Source organism: Stegostoma tigrinum, chromosome 1, assembly GCF_030684315.1.
Source record: "Stegostoma tigrinum isolate sSteTig4 chromosome 1, sSteTig4.hap1, whole genome shotgun sequence".
Lineage (NCBI taxonomy): Eukaryota > Metazoa > Chordata > Chondrichthyes > Orectolobiformes > Stegostomatidae > Stegostoma > Stegostoma tigrinum.
This window is the reverse complement of record NC_081354.1, coordinates 164,525,040-164,537,768: the sequence shown is the minus strand read 5'-3', so window position 1 is coordinate 164,537,768 and position 12,729 is coordinate 164,525,040. Positions and strand designations below refer to the sequence as shown.

The 12,729-nt window shown below is 41.5% G+C and overlaps 1 protein-coding gene across 5 annotated transcripts in view; it reads right to left on the bottom strand.

Moving 5' to 3' along the window:
• Positions 1 to 12,385, bottom strand: part of LOC125458211 (protein FAM53A-like) — a 129,083-nt gene extending 116,698 nt beyond the window's left edge. For 2 of the 5 annotated variants that reach the window (XM_048543283.2, XM_048543273.2), the window contains exon 1: positions 11,580 to 11,726. Coding sequence is in view for 1 of the 5 variants with exons in the window: in XM_048543301.2 (XP_048399258.2) it covers positions 11,580 to 11,582 (3 nt within the window). In the remaining 4 variants the exon portion in view is untranslated. Of the gene's footprint in view, positions 1 to 11,579; positions 11,729 to 12,342 lie in introns of those variants that run through there. The other 3 variants (XM_048543266.2, XM_048543257.2, XM_048543301.2) reach the window with 3 other exon arrangements.
• Positions 12,386 to 12,729: the final 344 nt, after the last annotated feature.

Below are 12,729 nucleotides of genomic sequence, written 5' to 3'. Positions count from 1 at the left end.
GGCTGCCAGTTTCCAAACAACATATAAAGGAGTCTTCCAAGCAGTTTGTCCAACAAGCCGACCCAACCAGAAAACCTAGAAATTTGCCAAGAATTTGAACCAATTAGAACAGCAATATCACAGAACCAAGAAGCGACAAATTGAAGGTTGGTCAGTAACTTCAACTGCAACTCAGAAGTTAGATAAGATATAGAAGCAGAACTAGGCCATTCACCCAGTGAGTTTGCTGCACCATTCTATCATAACTGATACAAAGAACAAAGAAAATTACAGTGCAGGAACAGGTCCTTCGGTCCTTCAAGAGTCTCACCTACAACTCCCTACCCTTCCAGGGACCATATCCCTTCATTCCCATCCCAAAGTCACTATAGTATCTGCTTCCACTTCCTCCCCCAGAGAATTCCAGGCACCCACCACCTTCTAAAAACTTGCTTCATGAATCACCTTTAAACCTTGCCCCTCACACCTTAAACCTATGACCCCGGTAACTGACTCTTCCATTGTGGGGGCAAAAAGCTTCTGACTGCCCACACTGTCCTCAATCCGTTCCTCCAATACTTTCCTCAATCTCCTACCTTCTCTCCAAAACACTTGCTAATAAGAACCTCTGTCTTAAACACAATGATTGATCTCTACAGCCTTGACAATGACAGGTTCACCATCTGCTGGCTGAAATTCCTCATCTCAGTTCCAAATAAAATTGAGGTTGTGCCTTCAAGTCTAGTCTCTCCTACTAGTCACTGCCTGCCAGCAGGAAGACCCCTTTATCCACACACTTTCTGTCAGCCAGTCATCAATCCACAGGTTCTTACCTTATTTAAGAGTCTCCTGAATGGCACCTTGTCAAAGGCCTTCTGGAAATCTATACTGGTCACATCCAATGGCTCTCCTCTAACTTTTTCATTACCTCCAAGAATTCAAACAAATTCATCAGTGGCTACAGAGCAGGTCAGAGGCTAGGAATACTGTGGCAAGTAACTCACCTAACTCCCCAAAGCCTGTCCATCATCTACACTGCACAAGTCAAATGTGATTGAATACTCCCCACTTCACTGGATGGGTGCAGTTCCAACACTGAAGCAGCTTGACACCGTCCAGATCAAAGCAGTCCACTTGACTGGGATCAATCCACAAGCATCCACTCCCTCCACCACCAACATTCAGCACACCTGCTGCTACTATCTACAAACTGCACTGTAGAAATTCACCAAACATCCTCAGACAGCACCTCCCAAACCTGCAACTACCTCCATTCAGAAGGAGGGCAGCAGATACACAGGAACTTCATCTGCAAGTTCCTCTCCAAGCCATTCACCATCCTGACTTGGAAATATACCACCATTCATTCTCTGGTACCAGATCAAATTCCTGGAATTCCCTCCCTAATAGCCAACCCTCGGTCAACTCACAGCAGGTAGACTGCAGCAGTTCAAGAAGGTAGCTCACCACTGCCTTCAAGAGCAACTAGGGACAATAATAAATGCTAGTTCAGCCAGCAACACAAATGAATAAAAAGGTATTAATATTTAAAGGTATAGGCCTCATGCTGGAATCTGAGATAACAAGGCGTAGAGCTGGATGAACACAGTAGACCAAGCAGCAGAGTAGCAGGACGGCTGACTTTTCGGGTCTAGACCATTCTTCAGAAAATATTTAGTGTATGTTTGGTGGTACAGACTCAATGGACCAAAGGGTAACTGTAGTGTATCGTTTAATGCTTGTGCACAGCTCAAGTAGGAGGCAGGTTCTATTCTTTGAAGGATGTTGGTGAGTTAGTTGGGTTTTGAGTATGAAGCTTTTTTTAGCTTTCCTGCCAGACTACAAAACAATGTACTTACACTGGGTGGAGCCATATTTCCCCTCACTGTAGTCCTTAGATGTGTTGCTCCATGAAATAATTTTGTAAAAATAGAACACCCACTATAATAACCATCAAACAAGTCAAGGGTCAAATTTACAGCCCTCAACATAATACCCTGGGGTGAAAACAAAATTCCTCTGGTCACCTACCTACATTAGGAGTTGCAATTGACATGACACCAACACTTACTCACCCTCTTGTTGGCAGAGAAACAAGTGATCTCATAAGAGAATTATTTTTTCTAATGACTGAGAAAAATAGCACCAGGTTACATATCCAGTTGTTATAACTAGAACACAACCCAGAATACAAAGCAGTAGTGTTTTCCTGATGTTAAAAAAAGTAGTTCACTTCTTCACACTTGTCCAAAACTACTGCTAACCAAGATAATTCACTAATAACCTGCCTGGTACTACCTATAGTGAAGCACCAGCATGTGAATTACCATCATTCTGCCCACCTATCCAATATTTTTGGACACGTATGACCTGCTAACAGACCACTGCACACAGATGAAAATAAAACTCTTACAAACACAGCATATCTACCTTCCCCAGTTACCTGGAGAAAAACAACATTTTAACTGGTTTATGGGAGAAAATCCAATCACATTTCATGCAATCGACCACGTAATTAAAAACTCAGTTTAAATTGTAACACCACGTACTCATGGGGGATGTTGCGGATTTAATCAAAATGCTGACTAATTATACAAGTGAAAGGAATATAGGCTTCTACTTTAGGCTTTCACAACTTCAGAAAATTCAAGAGCACATGGTAAATGAGAGCACAGCATTTATGTTTTCCTTCCACTCTGCACAGGGAGCCACTCCTTTCAACTGCATGAATTTGAACAAGGATGCACTGACATGTCCCAGCAAGGTGAATAAAATAAAGCTAAAATTGGTGACAGCTTTGCTTTATCATGATAAATCACAAAGTCCAATATCAAGATTAAAATATGAATGGCAAACAAATTTCGAAAGGAGTTTAAAAATGTTTTGTAATGCATAGTTGGATTTTGTTAAGCAGCTGTTGGGGCTTGCTGACTGCAAGGTTAATAGCAGGAGCTACAATTATTGAGTGTATTTAAGCAGCAGTATGGGAGTATAACTACAAAGGAGTAAACCTAGTCAGTTTGAAGACCAAAGTGGAGTCACCAAGATTGTCCATTTGTCATTTACTTTTGTTCTTCCATGCATGTGAGTCAATACTTAAAGCCAGCACATACTGCCCACCCTAATTTCATAGCCAGGCTGAGTTGGGCATTTGGCTGAGAATATTAGGGTGAATCTAACATGTTTCTAAGTATAATAATGGAGAAAGAATAAGAGAAAACAGGACCCCTTATGTGGGAAACTGCACGAGATGCGCAAGGTCCTCAACGAATATTTCTCCTCTGTATTTAGTGGAAAAAGACATGACAACTTAGGAACTTGGGGAAGTTAGTGGTGACATCTTGGGGACAGTCCACATCACAGCAGAGGTGGTGTTGGAGGTATTAGAACATATGAAGGTGGGTAGACCTCCTGGTCCTGACCAGGTAGATCCAAGAGGCAAGAGAAGAAATTGCAGGGGCCCTGGCTCGTATACTTGCATTGTTAAATACAGTTGAGGTCCCAGAAGACTGGAGGGTAGCGAATGTTGTGCCCTTATTCAAAAAGAGCTGCAAAGAAAAACCTGGGAATCATAAACCAGTAAGCTTAACATTAGTAGGTAAGTTACAGAAGATTGAGGGATAAGATGTACATGCATTTGGAAAGACAGGGTTTGATTAAGAGCAGTCAGCATGGTTTCATGTACAGGGGATCATCCTCAAAGTTGTTAAAGTTCTTTGATGAAGCAACCAGGAAGGTTGATGAGGATGGGGCAGCAGACATAGTCTATGTAGATTTCAGTAAAGCCTTTGATAAGGTTCCACATGGTAGGCTGCTCTGCAAGGTTGGATCGCATGGAATCCGGGGACAGTCAGCAAACTTTTACACAATTGACTTGATGGTAGGAAGCTGAGAATAATAGTGAAGGATGCTTGTCGGAACTAGAGGCCTGTGACTCGTAGTGTGCCTCAAAGGTTGGTGTTGGGCCCATTGCTGTTATCTATATTAATGATTTGGATGAGAATGTACAAGACATGATTAGCAAGTTTGCTGATGTCACTAAAATGTGCAGCAGCGTGGACAGTGAGGAAGGTCATCAAACTGCAGAAGGATCATGATCAGCTGTGGAAGTAGGCTGAGAAATAGGTGTTGCATTTTGGAAAGTCAAATCAAGGTAGGACTTTAAGGAGTGTAGTGGAACACGGGGGTCATAGAGTTCAGGTGCACTGTTCTTCTGAAAATGGGGTCATGGATAGGCAGGGCTGTGAAGGCAGCTTTTGGCACACAGGCCTCCAGTTGGGGCTGAGAGTACAGAGGTTCGCAAGTTATTTTGCAATTGTTCAGGTCATTGGTGAGGCCACACTTAGAGAACTGTGTTCAGTTTTGGTCAACTTACCATAGGAAGGATGTTATTTAACAAGACAGTGCAAAAGAAATTTACAAGACATTATCAGGGCTCAAGGGTATCAGTCATAGGGAGAAGTTGGACAAGCTAGATTCTCTTTAGTGTGTAGGAGACTGAGGGGGAATTTAAGAGAAGTGTGTAAGATCACAAGAGGTATGGATGCACTCAGTCTTTTTCCCTAGGATTGGGGAATCAAGCACTACAGTGCATCATTTTAAGCTAAGTGTGTGTGGGGGGGGGGGGGGTGGAGGGAGGAGGAGGAGGAGGAGGAGGAGAGAAGAATACATGGAAACCTGAGGGGTAACACTTCTACAGAGGGTGATGCACATGGAATGAGCTGCCGGAAGTGGTTGTGGTGGATAATATTTACAACATCTGAAAGGCATTTGGGCGAATACATGGATAGGAAAGGTTTATAAGGATATGGGCGAAGTGCAGGGAAATGGGGTTAGTGTGGATTGACATTTTGGGCAGCGTGGACCCCAGTCTGGGCCAAAAGACCTGTCTTTGTGCTGTAGCACTGACTTTAACTGCCTGGAGAGCCTGCCAGCCCAGGCAAGTATCTGTTCCTGAAGGACATGAGTGGACTCATTTTGATAACATTTGTTGGTGGTTACATGATTGCCATTATATTAGCTTTCAGTGACATTTTAATTCACTGAAAATTTCCAATATTTGCCAGGCCATTAGCCTAGGATTCTTGTTTAACAGTTTAGTGTCATGACCACTACACTACTACCTTTCCCAAGACTAGTTTACACACTGTGCAGCCAAATATTCCCTACTGCTCTGCCTGTTCAACCAAGTCTCCAAACTGTTTCTGAGAGAGTTGGTCAGTTAAGTATTGACAAACACATTAAAAATTCTCTGTACCAACATTGCCAACACCCAACAGGAATAGCCAAACTGTCTTGTACTTTGTGGGCCACTGAAAAAAGCTACCACAAAAGCTTAGAGTCTCAATCTAAACTTGTCAATAATTTCAATACATCTCAAACTAATGCCAGATGATCTTAGCTAAATTTTAAAATGTGACAAACAGAACATAGCTGAAAGCGGGGCTTAAGTACTGTAGAAACAAGCAGAGTATAAAATACAAACCAGATAAAAACCAGAGCTCCCACAGGCAAGAAATAGCCAAAGCCTATAATTTGGGTATGCCAGTCCCTATGCATGTGACCAACTTACAGCTTTTCTGGATTTAATCAGGTGTCTTGCGATTAACTATGATCTAATTAAATAGTAGAACAGGCTTTAGTTGAATGGCCTATTCTGCTACTTAATGACTCACTACACAAGCATAGATTCAAAATAAGAAAATGCAGACGTTTAAACATCAAAGCTTTATTGGAAATGTAAACAAATATTTCTGGAACTCAAACACTCACCAGTACTATTTCTTGATATTAGCAACTAGAATTGGTCAATTCCAAAGCCATTATTTTAGGAAAATTTAGGAAAACATCACATGGCTGAGCAAATAGGAGACACAGGTTGGTGGCAAAGGGCTATTGTTCAGACTTGGAGGCCTGTGACCAGCGGTACGCCCCAATGATCATTGCTGTGTCTTTGTTTTAATCTTTTATATAAATGATTTGGATGAGAATATAGGAAACATAGTGAGTTAGTTTGTGGATAGTACCGAAAATGGTGGCATAGTGGATAATAAAGAATATTTTCTAAGAGTACAAAAGGATCATGATCAACTGGGCCAGTGGGCTGAGAATGGCAGCTGGAGTTTAATTTAGATAAATGAGGTGTTGCATATTGGTAAAACAAACCAGGGCAGGACTTAGTTAGTGGCATGGCCCTGGAGAGTGCTGTCCAACAGACAGACCTTGGGATGCAGGTACATAGTTCTTTGAAAGCAGGATCACAGGTAGGCACAGTGGTGAAGAAGGCATTTGACACATTTTCCATCAGACTCACCAGGATGTAGCCACCAATGGAGAGTTTTTGACTTGAGGACAGACTGGATATGTTGGGACCTTTCTCCACTGGAGCATGGCAAGTTGAAAGGTGACCTTATAAGGCTTTATAAAATCTGAGGGATTATAGATAAGATGAACGGGACATGTCTTTTTCCTAGGAATGGGGTTTTCAAGACTAGGCACATTTTTCATGTGAGAGGAGGAAGATTTCAAACAGATATGAGGGGCAATTTTCTTTTTGTACACAGTGATCTGTGTAATGAAATGAACTTCTAGAGGAAATGGTTGGATCGGGTATAGTTACAACATTCAAAAGACAGTTAGCTAAGTAAATGAATAAAAATGTTGCGGGATAAGGGCTCAGCACGTGCAGGTGGGGCTACTTTGGATTATGATTGGCATGGACTGGTCAGACTGAAGGGTCTATTTTGGTGCTGCATGACTGACTACCAGTTAGAGCATTGAGTACAAAAGTTGGAGGTCATGTTATGGCTGTACAAGACTTGATAAGGCCATATTTGGGATACTGTGTACAATCCTGGTTGTCCTGCTACAGGATGTTATTAAACTGGAAAGGGTGCAAAAAAGATATACACAGATAGTAGTAACTTCAGATGCTGGAGAACTTGAGATAACAAAGTGTAGAGCTGGATGAACACAGCAGGCCAAGCAGCAGAGGTGCAGGAAAGTTGGTTTTTCAGGCCGAAGGGTCCAGGCCCGAAATGTCAGCTTTCCTGCTCCTCTGATGCTGCTTGGCCTGCTGTGTTCATCCAGCTCTACACCTTGTTATCTAAAAAAGATATACCAATATGTTAGGGGCTGGAGGGCTTGCATAATAGGGAGGCTGAAACTTTTTCCTTGGAGCATAGGACGCCAAGGTGGGTCATTATAAAGGAATGTAACATCATGAGGGGCATGGATAGGGTAAAAGTCAGGCACAGGCTTAAGGAAAGAGGCAAGATTTAAAAAGGAGCCTGAGGAGCAACATTTTCAGAGGGAAATGCATATGAAATGAAGTGCCAGATGTGGCAGTGACATGTAAAATTACACCATTTAAAAGACAGGTGCATGGATTAGAAGGTTTAGAGGGGTATGGGCCAAATGCAGGCAAGAGAGACTAGTTCAGTTTAGGAAACCTGGCCAGCAAGGATGAACTGGGCCTAGGGATCTGTTTCCATTCTGTATGATTCTATTTCACCAAGACTACTTTTATAGTATTTTCACCATTAAACAATCAACACCACTATTCTAAATTTATAGATGCTCATCATACAACCTATCATTCCAACACAACTATTACTTGAGGGCAACTTTATACTATATGGCGTACAAGGGGTTATAACAGTCATTACTCCGCTTGTGAATGGATGGCTGAAGTGTATAATTCAGCTCTTCAGCATAACCCGAGCAGTGAACTCAAACCACCAGTAGGCAAGGCAATTTGCTTCAGTTGCTAAGTGATTGAACATACTCCTTCAAACATTTTAAGAAGATTAAAAATTGCAAATCCTGTTGAAACTTGCTTCCAATTTGAGTAAAGGAATACAACATTTCCAGAGTAGAAGAAATTAATACTCTTAAATGATAAGGGTTAATGGATGCAAAATAATTTATTTTGTGGCCTCAAGTGTACAGTTCCTATGAATACCTCAACTGCAGATAATTCATAGACTATGAATCTCTGGTTCACGCAAAGGTTTGACAAACTATATAGAACCACAGACCTCTTGATGGAAGGATCTAGGAAGTTTTATTCATTAATTTGAAAAGGACTCAAAGTGACAACTAGGTGTGGAAGAAAGGAAAATGAGAAGCTTTATGGCTCAGAGGTCCATTTTCAAACTGAGGTTGTTGCCTTTGTGGCCTTCAAAACTTTATATTCCCTCCAGTGGAAAAAGAAACCACTCCTCAAAATTGATAGCTTTCTGTATCAGCTTCTTTTTAAAATATACACTAAAGGTGAGAATCAGCTTGTGTAAAGATCTCTTTACTGTTTGATGAAAGAAAATGTGAGGCCTTGTGAACACATCAGATGAAAAACCAGAGATAAAAACCAAGATTAGAGCGTCTAAGCACATTAATTACAATGAAGCAGATGGGATACATCCCAAGACATTAAAGAAAGTAGCTAGAGATGGAGGATGTCCTGGTAGTAATCTTCCAGGAATCGTAATTCTGGAAAAATCCCAGAGGTTTAGAAAACTGCTGATGCTAGCCTTTATTTCAAAAGGGAAGAGGAGAGAAAAGGAAACAACAGGTCAGTGAGTTTAATGTCTTATTCTGACAAAGACCATAAGACAGAAGATAAGAAGTTTGTATCCTGCAGTAGGTAAAGGGGGTGCAGGGTTTGGTTTTTAAATAGTCATTCATGGGATAGGGCATCACTGTCTAGGGCAGCTTTATTACTCAGCCCTATTGGCATTTAAGAGGAAACCACATTGGTGTGGGTCTGGAGTCACAAAAGCTGGACCAGGTAAGGATGGCAGTTTCCTTCCCTACAGAGAACCAGTTGGGTTTTTCCAATAATTGACTAGGGATTCGTGATCATTGGGGTCTACAATCCAGATGTGCAATTGCTGTGGCAGGATTTGAATTTGGGTCCCCAGAACTTTACCTGGGTCTCTGGATTAACAGTCACCAATAATACCACTAGACCATCACGTCCCACCAATAAATATTTACAGAATGCTACGACAAGATTCCACATCAGGCTAATTAAGATCCCACAGCATTGGAGGTGGTACATTAGCAAGAAGAGAGAATTGGTTAGCTAGTGGAAGATAGCTGGCATAAGGTAGGACCTTTCAGGGTGGTAACCAGTAATTGGCAGTGTGCCACAGGGATCACTGCAGAGACTCAATTATTTACTAAATTACATGTATTAATGCCTTGAATTAGAAAACTGAATGCATGATAATCAAGTTTACAGATAGCAGGAAATAGGTGGGAAGGCAAGTGGTGAGGATGACAGTATGCAGACAAATTTAGACAGGGGTCAAGCATGCAGGCAAAATTGGCAGATGGCATATAATCTAGGAAAATTTGAGTTCTACACTTTGGCAGGAAGGAGAGAGGGTGAATAGTATTTAAAAGAACTGCAGAAAGCTGCAGAAAAGGGGGTTTTGAGACTCCTCATCCATAAATCTTAAACTAAAAGTTTAGCAGCTAATAAAGCAGGCAAATGGAATGGTGACCATTATTTAAAGAATGGAATATAGAAGGTTTGTTCAAACCATACAAGGCAGTAGTCAGACCATAGCAGAAATGCTGAACACGTTTATCCAAGGAAAGATAAACCGACACTGGAGGCAGTCCGGAAAAGGTTCATTGGGCGAATGCCAAATATAAGAGGGATTTTGAGGAGGGGTTGAGCCTACATTCACTGGAATCTACCAGAACAAGGAGGACTTGACAGGGTAGATGCTGAAAGGTTGCTTTGCCTTGTCAAAAAGACTAGGACCAGAGGGCATAATCTCAGAACAAAAGATCACTTATTTAAGACCCCTGAAGAGGGTATCCGCAGGACCCTTGGCCACAGAGGGCTCTTGAGGCTCTCATGGTTGAGATAGACATATTTAATCAGTGAGGGGATCAAGAGTATTGGGGGAAAAACATTAAAGTTGAATGGAGGATTATCAAATCAGTGACAACTCTTACTGAAACAGCACAGCAGACTCCATGGGCTGAGTGGCTTCCCTCTGCTCTGATGTCTTATGGTCTCACAATAAAGAATTCATCCAAATTGTTGATCATTTTTCTGAAGTATCAAGTAGCAATCATTTGTGAAGTACACACATTTGTAGTCATGGTAATAGGCCCACTATTTTCCACTGTGTTCTTCTAGGTCAAGGGATTGATTGCCAATGTTATTTGTAGCTCAATTCCTTCATTATAGCTTGCTATAGACCCACAACTACAGGATATGAAATACATTTGAACAGACTATTTCAGCATCATTAAAGAGATTTCCAGTAAATGCGCAGCTCAATATATTTTACTTGAAATGAATAAAAACAATGAAACATGTTTGTTCAGTTCAGAATGGAAAATTCCCTTGCCAGTTTATTTCTCTTAAATGCTCCTCTGCTAATAGTCTACTTGCTTAGAACTAAATTTCTGAAATCAATGTATCTTAGTGGAATCGCTCTGGAAGGAAACTTTACCACCCACAATAAATGCATTGCTTGAAACAAGCTAGGTTTACTTTCCAAAAAAGCAGCCTGTGGTTGCAATTTAGTGCTCTCTCAGCAGTACTGATCCTCAGCTACACAAAAGATTAGAAGACTGAAGTTGAGAAGGTGAATTTCAGACCATTTCAGCTTTTTTTCAATACTAAATGCATTATCATAAAAACTAAAACTATATAAATATTTTCAAAGTTTAGTATAATTAATGAAAAGTCAGCTGGTCGATAAGAGGTAATACAAAAATATAGCATTACTGTGATAAAAATGCACAACATCAACTGAGGCAAAGTTTTGAATTTTCTCAATAATTAAGTTATATACTGTGAAATGCAAATAGACTCCTAAGTCATTACCATTCCTTAAAGAATTATTCAGCTACTTTACATATGGGTGAACATGAATAGTTAAAATACAAATTCCCTCCTCTCACCGTCCCTCAAAAACGTTTGAGTAGAGACTTGTTATATGCTGTAGTTTGTACATGACAGTATTCTCAGCGTGTACCTTAATAGTTGCTATTTTCATATTCAATGAATATTTGAATATTCAAATATTCAAAAAATTTAAACAAAATTTGTGTTTTAGAAGTGCAAGAGTAGGCTGCTTTAGCAGCATTGCTGAAGCAATATTTGAGTTCCTGCTGTAAAATAACAATACTCGAGTATAAAAATCAAGGATTCAGGACAACACCACAATGACATCATTAAAAGCTCTGAGAAAGAACACAAAGATAAGCAGGGATCCAAGATGCACCTGATTATTTATTTGATGCTCACCCAATTAGGGCACATTCATACAAAGGAAAATTCTCTTCTTATAAAAGACAAAGGCAAACCTCAATTAAAACCAGAACCACGCACTAAACAGTGCTTTTTAGAAAGGAAAAACCATCAAAAGCAGTATAATTTTTAATTAAAGACAGGAATAACCATCAACCAGGGTCAGTAACTGCAAGCGTCAAGCTCTTTTGATACATCAATCTTAGTAACGATGAAGTCAAATTCTGTCATATTCATTTCCAAAATGCATCCAATTTATCCAATAAAAGGTGGACAAAGATTATTGGTTTTGAAAATAAACGATTAAGAAAGTACTCACCATTATTTCTTACCGTACTAATGAAAACATGGGTCTGAGGGGTGCCGGATAGTAAAGGTGCCCTTATTTCTGAGAGCACTGCATGCCCATACACCCCAGTCTCCCTTGAACAAACAGAGCCTGAGAACCACAAGCCCAAGGAGCCAGATCAATCCAACTCCCTGCATCGGAGACCCACCCTCCTCCCTCCACACACCTATTACAGAACCCTCGCCGCAGCTGCCGGCCCTCGCGAGTCATGATTGGCTGAACGGACATCAATCAAGAGGTTTCACTCCGCCCTCATCGGCGTTTGGAGCAGCGGACAGACGAAGCGACATGACGTCAGTGCGCAACAGCCCACGCCACAGAATGCTGGGAGATGGAGTCCCTACCGCGCTCACTACCCCCACATCGCCGGAGAGAATGACTACAATTCCCACAAGGCCGTGAGAACTCCAGACACCACAGGCCCCAAGTCACTATCCGCACCCCCTCAAGCCATCCCCAACTCTTCCCTCCCCCCCCAACACCCACTGCCACCGGCAACAATAAAAACACGCCCGTTAAAAAAGCTTTGTCTCACTTCAATAACCGTCAACACTTTTACAGCCTTTCATATAAAACATATATTGTTATACACTTAAAAGACATATCTCCAAAAGTACAGCATCTCAAGCTCATGTCTAAAAATCTCGCACATCTTTCCGTTTCTCCCCCGGTTCTCATAACACAGGCACATTGGTTTATGATAAAGATGAACAACGTATGAAGAAAGCATCACCTCCCATTCACATTTGCACCTTTCTCCCATCCGCCAGGAGAACTGAGCCACCGGCCCAGCGCTGCCACTTTTATAACTTCGGTACGTACCATTTACAGATCGTCATGGGGTAGTAGGGGGCGGATAGGCGGATTAGGGGACAAAGCAGGGTGGTGGGCGGGCACAGTGGGCAGCACGTCCAAACTTTAGTCCGAGTTTACGCTCATGTAGAAAATGCGGATATCGATCGGGGAGTCTTATCACTCAGGCAGTGCGGCTAGGAATGAAACCACCCCCTAAAATTTCCCGGCTGTGCAGTATGGAGCGGTCCTAGTCCGGGTCCAGATTATAAACAATGGAACCTCGTGGGAGCTGCAGCAGGTCAATAAGTTAGTGCAATAAAATGGA